Below are 7,373 nucleotides of genomic sequence, written 5' to 3' on the forward strand. Positions count from 1 at the left end.
TCTCTTTTTGTTGTTTTTCCCCCACTTAGATCCTCTCTCAGCCTAACCTGCTCCCTCCATTGGTAAGAGCCCCATTTACTAACACCTTCCCAGCGCCTGTTCAGAGGCTGCCAGTAGTTCTGCATAGTCAGATGCCGTCTCAGATGACCACAGGCCTTATGAGCCACCCTCAGTTACCACGTGTGGCCAGAGGTCCTTGTGGATCAGTACCTGGAGCCAGAGGCACTCAGGCCCAGGCTGCGCTGAAGGCTGAACGAGACATGAAGGTCAGTATGTGAACAGCAGTGCTGTTAGCAGCAGTTCAGTCTGACAGCTCCTAGGGCAGGGATGTGTCTGCAAGTCATGGCTTTGTAAAGGGCCTCTGGATCCCAAGCTAGTAGCCAGGCCCTTAACAGCCGAACACAGACCTTCTCTAAGCCCTGATGTTTTTTAATAAGAATTTTAGACTAAAATATTTGTAGGGAGCTTCCTGTCTCAAGTGGTCTTGTGGTCAGCAGCTGTGGAGCTGCCACTGCTGTCCAAGGCAAACTCAGGTGTCAGGAGCCTGGTTATTTTTGAATGAGCACTGAAGCTGCACACCTACCTGTTAGCTGTCATTTCATCCTCAGCTCCTCCTGTTCCAGCTAGCCTCACTCCTTGGTGACTCTGGAGAGTCATTTCCCAGTGGTTTGAAGTGCCTGTGGTGAATTCTCAGTGGTAGAATGCAGTACATGGTGCACTCCGCAGAAGAGAGGGCTGCATTTCAGTAGCAGGTGATGACAGTCACCTAACTTGTTACAGCACTTTGGGACCCTTCAGTTTGAGGCACTCCTTCTTCCAAGGCAGGACTGCAGTGTGGGACATCTGTGTGGGACACCTTTGGACACTGAGCCCGTTTGCTGCAGAAAAGAAGTTGGTTGAATAGATGGTACTTAGGAGTTCCTTCATCTGCTGCCATTCCTGTAACCCATGCACTGAGGTGTCAGAGCAAGAGAGTGTGGTGTTCTGGTTATGCATGGCTGTGGGAGAACTGATTGCCCCATAAATTCTAGATGGTTGGTCCATTTTCTACCACCAGTTTATGCAGCCTGTAGATTTACCAGGTGATGCTTAATACATTGTCCTGAATGTGCACTGTGGATTGAATGTAGCCAGTCAGAGCAAATACTAACATGCAGTTCTGGTGTCCTTAATCTCCTGCAAACACTGCTGAGAGGAATGAGAGTTACTCTGTCATGCTTGGTTATTGGTGATCAAGTCATCCAGCCTTAAACTCAGGGGATGGCTGAAATTTGGGCAAAAGGTTTCAGTAAAATCAGGCTGTTGCTGCAGTCCTGAACACCAGAGTTCACAGGTTTGTTTTCTGTTCTGTTGCTGCTTGAGTTACTTGGAGCAACTACGCAGTGTGAGAGCCAAGGCCTCTTGTTCCAGACTTTTGCTGTTTTGTCCTCTGTTGTTTTTTGTGTGTGTGTCCCAGCCCCGTTTTTTGTAAAAAAGCAGAAAATACTCAGAGAGGTACATGGAGGCTTAGTGCCTGTATGTGGGGTTCCTTGTGTTAAGATAGTCCTTTTTATGGTAAAATAAAAAGGTGTTTGACTGCACTGGGCTTTATTGTTCAGCTTCCAAAAGATCAAACTCTTAATGGAGTCTCTGCAGTCTGGGCAGGAAAGCCAAGTGCTTGCTCTGAAGTGTCTGATCTGCACAGTATGAAAACTGGAACTGGAACATGTTACAGAGGCTGAATTCCACAGGTGCAAGTCAGGGTTACTGGTAGGATTCAGAGGAGGGAAGGAAGGGGAAGGCAGACAGTAGTTTGTGCTGCCTGGGATAAGAGCCTGCTTGGAGCAGGAAGCAGATCAGCCTGCAGTTCACACACAACACAATATTGACCCTGGTTCAGTTACATCCCAGCTGCAGACTCCACAGTCTGTGTCAAGAGCCATGGGGGGGAAACGGGGTGCTCAGATTGTGCTGCTGAGAGAGGCTGTGTGCTCTGGAGGGACAGCACACAAGCAGGAGTGGCCCTCGGGGCCCACAGCAGTGTCATGCAGGCAGACCTGCCTCTGCTGGTGTCTGACCTGTGCTCAGGAGGAGGCTACAGTTTGAGCCTGCTGTCAGCAGTGCTCATACTGATAACTGCATAACTGCAGTATTAGTGACGTAAAAAGATGTTAGGTAATACTTCAAACTGTTGTCCCTGATTCTCATTTTCGGGGAAGGATTAGGAAGAGCAAGGGAAGCCTAGGCATGGTGTTAAGCTGCTGCTGAGGATCCGAGCACCCAGACGTGGTGACATCAGGGAAGCAGCAGGACGGACATTGCCCTTCTAGGAAAGTCTGGCCACTGCGGTCAGTCCTTCCCCTTTCATATGGGGAATACTTGTGAAGTCACTCAAATTCCTATGCCTTCTCTTCAGTAAATTTATTTTTTCCCTCTCTTAAGGCAAAGCAAAGAGCAGAGGTCCTTCAGTCCACCCAGAGGTTCTTTTCCGAGCAACAGCAGCAGCAGAACAAACCCATAGGAGGCAAAGCCCCGAAAGTGGAGGAGAACGGGAGCAAACCCACTGAGGCAATTGCTGACTCTTCAGGAGTCTGCCAGGACAAAGCCGAGGAAAAGCCCACCCCTGCACCTGCTGCCACACCGAAACCTGTTAGAACTGGACCAATCAAACCTCAGGCAATCAAAACCGAGGAAACAAAATCTTAGAGGCTGTGTTCCCATGGAGGGAGGGGAGGGGGTGGGCGAGGTGTCAGCAGCGTCAGTTGGTAGCCTGAAGGATGAAGAGCAGCCTGCTCTCCCTACCGGGCTCTGAGCAGCCCCAAGGGGCACAGAAGCAGCAGCAGTTGTGGTGCCAGCTGCTGTGTGTCCAGCTGTGAGCCCCTGGGCTCTCAGGGCTCGCATCTGCTCTAACAGCAGGAAGGCTGCTTTTGGGGTGTGCACGAACCACATGTGTGCACCTGGTTTGGCTCGCACCTGCCCACTTCCCAAAGCCTCAACGCGGAGAAGTAGCAACAGCAGAGAAGAAGGTGGGGAGGCATTTCCTAGCTGACACGGTGACTTCTCTTATTTTCTTCAGGCTCTGATCTTCAGCTGCTATTTTATCTTTTTACAAGCCCATGAGTATGAGAACAGGCAGATCTGAAGATGGTGCTGGGCCAAGTAATGTGTGTTAAGTTCTTAGTGACTTAAGAAGCTTCTATCTTGTATAAACAGAGGGCTCTATGTATTTGCCACGCAAGGTTTAACCTAACACAGAGTAATGCTGGCAGTGTTGGATTTCCTTCTGAAGGCAGTGCTTTGCTGGCTGCTGCTGCTTGGATGACAATTTACTGCATTTAGATCACCATATGAAAAAGCTACTTGGCCACCTGTGCCCTCTCCACCCGCTGCCCCCTCAGTGGCTCTCACCCCTGGAGTTGAAGGTTCGTTGCATCAATAGTCAGATTTGTTCCGTTCACCCCTGTCCAGCTGTCTTTATATGATGCGAGTGGTCCCTAAACGGTTTCTAGTTTCTGTCTGTAACACAGCAACGAGCACTTAAACTGTGCCACAAGAATAAAAGAAACCTTATCAGATGAACTAGAGTTTTATCTCAAAGGTGCATTCTTTATATCAGAGCTGCGTTGCACCACCTCCTTGCCCACAGTGTGCTGGAAAGTAGAATCAAATCAAATAAATGCCTTTTTAATTGTATCCTCTAGTATTCTAGCTGTAGGACAGTACTGTATGATACTTCTGTGAATGTAAGATATCCTGTACCTGCTTATGATATGTAGTAGTGACTGTGCTATACTGGAGCTGTTTTTAATAATGTTATTCTAGAGGTTTTTTTCCAGACAATGATTGAAAGCTAATAAAAAGCACCAGGTACCACATCAGTAGCAGAATTTGCTGTTTTTTTCTGGGATTTTTTTTTTTTTTTACATTTTTGGAAGGAAGAGTTGAAAGTCTAATGTGTATAATTTTGTTCAAATGACTGCAGAAGCTGGAAAGGCTGTTGCTGCTATTGATGCCTAGTGAATCGCTATTGGTTATCTTTTTATATAAATATATATATAATTTGAATTTTTGGAAACTAGCTGTGATGTCAACTTTGGAAAAAAGTATCCCACTTGTAGTGTGAGTTGGCATTGTACAGAAATTAACAGCCATATTGGTCTAGAAATGTTAAACTTAATTTTTTTTCCATTTGTACAGGGGTAACGCACTGTATGAAATATGTACGGTCTTATTTACATGGGTTTGATTACAGAAACTAATAAAGTATTCTCTAAATAAAGCCCCCGGCTGCTCTCGTGATTGGTGCCGTGCTGCAGGAGGCGAGCGGAGCGCCCGGCGCCGCGTTTCCAAGAAAAGGCTCCCAACGCAAAGTGCTCCCAGAAGCTCCATTGTGTGTATCCTGGCACTTCCACAGCCCTTCTCCAGCAAAGGGCTTGCAGGACGTGGCTGCCACCCCACGCCCTGGAAGGAGCCAGGGGGTGTTTGCCAGGAGTTCCAGCTCCAGCTGTTGGAGCTGGCAGTTGTTCCCAACTGGAGCCAGGGTGACACCGGTTGTCCCATCAGCTGATGAGTGACAACACCCGGGCAGCACCAAGTTCAGGGAGCCCTGGCCTGAGCCTTCCCTGCCCCCCTCCCTGGGGCCCTGACCTGGGCTGTGGGATTTGGGACAGGCAGTACATGATCAGCTGGCCACCAGAGGGAACTTGCTTCCCACAAACACCAGGAACCTTTGGTGTCTTGGTCTCTTGAGAAGTAATTGCTGCCTGCTCTGCACCTCTGAGGAAAGGGAGGATCCAGCCAAGAGTGTTGGGGTTGGCTCTGCAAGCACCACCAGGAGCTGGACAGGTTGACCTTTGGTCAGAGGTGTTGCTGACAACCCCATGGTGGGTTGCAAAATGGCAGCTTGGGGCCACCAGAGAGGCTGGAGTCCTTTCCTGCCCAGGCTGGTTTTGTTCAGGGTAAAACTGCAGCAATGTGGAGTAAATAAAAGGTGCTGGAATCCACTAATGTAGCTGTGGGCAGAAGGAACCTCTCAGCAGGTAACACTGTGGGTAAATCACCTTTTTCACAAGGATTTGTGAGCACAGCTGCAGTAAATGCTTGGAAAGGAGGGTGGACATGGATGGACTGAGTGAATGGAGATGCTGCTTCCATCTATAAATGTGCTATAAAAGTAACTGAGTTGTGATGTTTTCCCTGCTTTGAGGTTGCCTTTGGCCTGTTTTGTCTTGAAAGGACACTCCAAAAATGGGAACTCATTCACCAGACTGTTCTATTTTTAAGGAAATGCTGCTGAAAGGATGAATGTTAAACTCTGTAGTAATAAAGCTATTGGGAAGTCAGAGGAATTTCCCACAGTTGGCTGTGGGAACGTACTAGGCTTTGGACTATTTTGTGCTCAGAGCAGAACAAGGGGAGTTATTTCTTCAGAAGTTTAATTAAAAGTAAATGCTTGGGCATTCTGTGCTTCCAAATAACCCAGGTTTGATGTGTGCCTTAACAAAACCTCAAACCACCCCAACTGCCTTTGAGGCCAAGTGGAGCTTTCAGTCATTGACCCCAGTTCGCTGAATATTTTTATGACATTTAATCAGATAACTTGCTCCTGGCTATTTACACTGGAGTAGCTCTTGCTTTTTTAATTTGAGTGGGATTTGGTGTGTAATCTCTTTTCTGGTCATCAGAAATAATTGTGCTGAACCTCCCAGACATTAGGGAACAATTTTGTTTGGGGAATTCAATTTCTTTTTCCTTAATAATGTTGAGGCTGTGAAAAGGTTGTAACTTTTCTCAAGGGCAAGAGCCAGAAGGGGGTTAAATGGGACTGGGGCCAGATCCAGCAACCCCCTGGGCTCAGGCTGGCTTCTTGCTGGGCTGTGGGCAGGGAAGGCTTGTTTTCCCAAAGCCTGTTAAGTAAAACTGTGTATTCAGCGCTGTTCAGATCCAGCCCAGCTTTCTGGAAATCCTGTGTACACTGGCTTGTCTTCCTTTATTTTCTTAGTCAATTAAGAGATGGACTTGCCGGCCTGAGAAGGCCCCAGCGTGGGGAGGGGCAGGAGCTGTGTGCCCTGGGTGTCTGGGCTGGCCAAGGTGCTGCTGCTCCCCGGGGCTCTGCACAAACCCTGTCTTTCATCCTGGGGCTTGGCTCACACCCCCAGGGAGCTGCGGGGTAAAGGGGGGCTCCAGCCTCACCTCCCATCCTGTTTTGGGACAGAAATACCTTTCTCCCATCCTTGGTAGCAGGTTTGCTGTGCATTGCTGGCTCTGGCTGCTGCCTGCTTCATTCTCCCCAGCCCTGATGGGCACCTGACAGCCCCTGGGTGACCCCCGCTGCTTCCCTCACCCAGATCCTGCCCTGGCCCCAGGGCTCCCCAGCTCTGTGTCTGACAGTGACAGGGGTGACGTGTTCTTGATCCACCTGAGCTGAGCAGTGGGGGCTGGCAGAGCCCTGCTGCAGATCCTGGGGCTGCTGGGACATCACTGGCCAGAGGGATGCTTTCACTGGCCCTGGCTCAGGTGAGAATCCCAGCCTGGTTCTGGGCCTGTCTGGAAACAGGAATGGGTCTTTCAGCCTTCTCCCTCCACATGCTGGGGTCCCACCTGCTGCCTGCCCTGCAGCTCACCAAACACCCCAGTCTTACACATACCATCTCACTTTTCACAACCATCACGTATTTTTCCAAAATAAAGTGTGGAGATGATGAATAAGCCAAATGCTTCATTATGATATGCAAATATACAGTGCTACACTTAAGACAACAGTGTTAGTGCCAGGAGGACAGCAGTGGGGTGAAGCATCTTACTGAAAATCCCTGTAGCTGTAGGTGATCATCACAAGTGTGCCACTGTGTTCTCTGTCCTTTTCCACTGCTCCAATACATGGTGTATTTCTGTCAGAAGCTGCCTTTCAAATGTGGCGTTTTCCTGCTCAAGGCTTTACAGCTCCCCCCACCAGCAGCTTCAGCCTGTAGGTGCATCAAGAGGGGCACCAGCCCACCACACTCCTTGGAAAACAGGCTTGGAAAGACGAAGGTGCAAGGCAGCAGCAGTGCTGGGCAATGTTTATTGGGCCAGGACCCTACACAACCCCTGGGGAATGTGGTTGCTGCTGACCTGAATGCCAGAGATAGGGAAACACTGCTCCAATACATGGTGTATTTCTGTCAGAAGCTGCCTTTCAAATGTGGCATTTTCCTGCTCAAGGCTTTACAGCTCCCCCCACCAGCAGCTTCAGCCTGTAGGTGCATCAAGAGGGGCACCAGCCCACCACACTCCTTGGAAAACAGGCTTGGAAAGACGAAGGTGCAAGGCAGCAGCAGTGCTGGGCAATGTTTATTGGGCCAGGACCCTACACAACCCCTGGGGAATGTGGTTGCTGCTGTCCGGCATGTCTG

General features: G+C 49.3%; 1 protein-coding gene across 1 annotated transcript in view; it reads left to right on the top strand.

Annotated features, from left to right (window-relative positions):
* The window catches only part of PRRC2C (proline rich coiled-coil 2C), a 55,380-nt gene extending 51,122 nt beyond the window's left edge, over positions 1-4,258 (top strand). Inside the window, 1 exon segment of the mRNA XM_017729573.1 lies at positions 2,422-4,258. Coding sequence (XP_017585062.1) covers positions 2,422-2,685 — 264 coding nt within the window. The 3' untranslated portion in view covers positions 2,686-4,258.
* Positions 4,259-7,373: the final 3,115 nt, after the last annotated feature.

Source organism: Corvus brachyrhynchos, unplaced genomic scaffold (assembly GCF_000691975.1).
Source record: "Corvus brachyrhynchos isolate BGI_N302 unplaced genomic scaffold, ASM69197v1 scaffold101, whole genome shotgun sequence".
Taxonomy (NCBI): Eukaryota; Metazoa; Chordata; class Aves; order Passeriformes; family Corvidae; genus Corvus; species Corvus brachyrhynchos.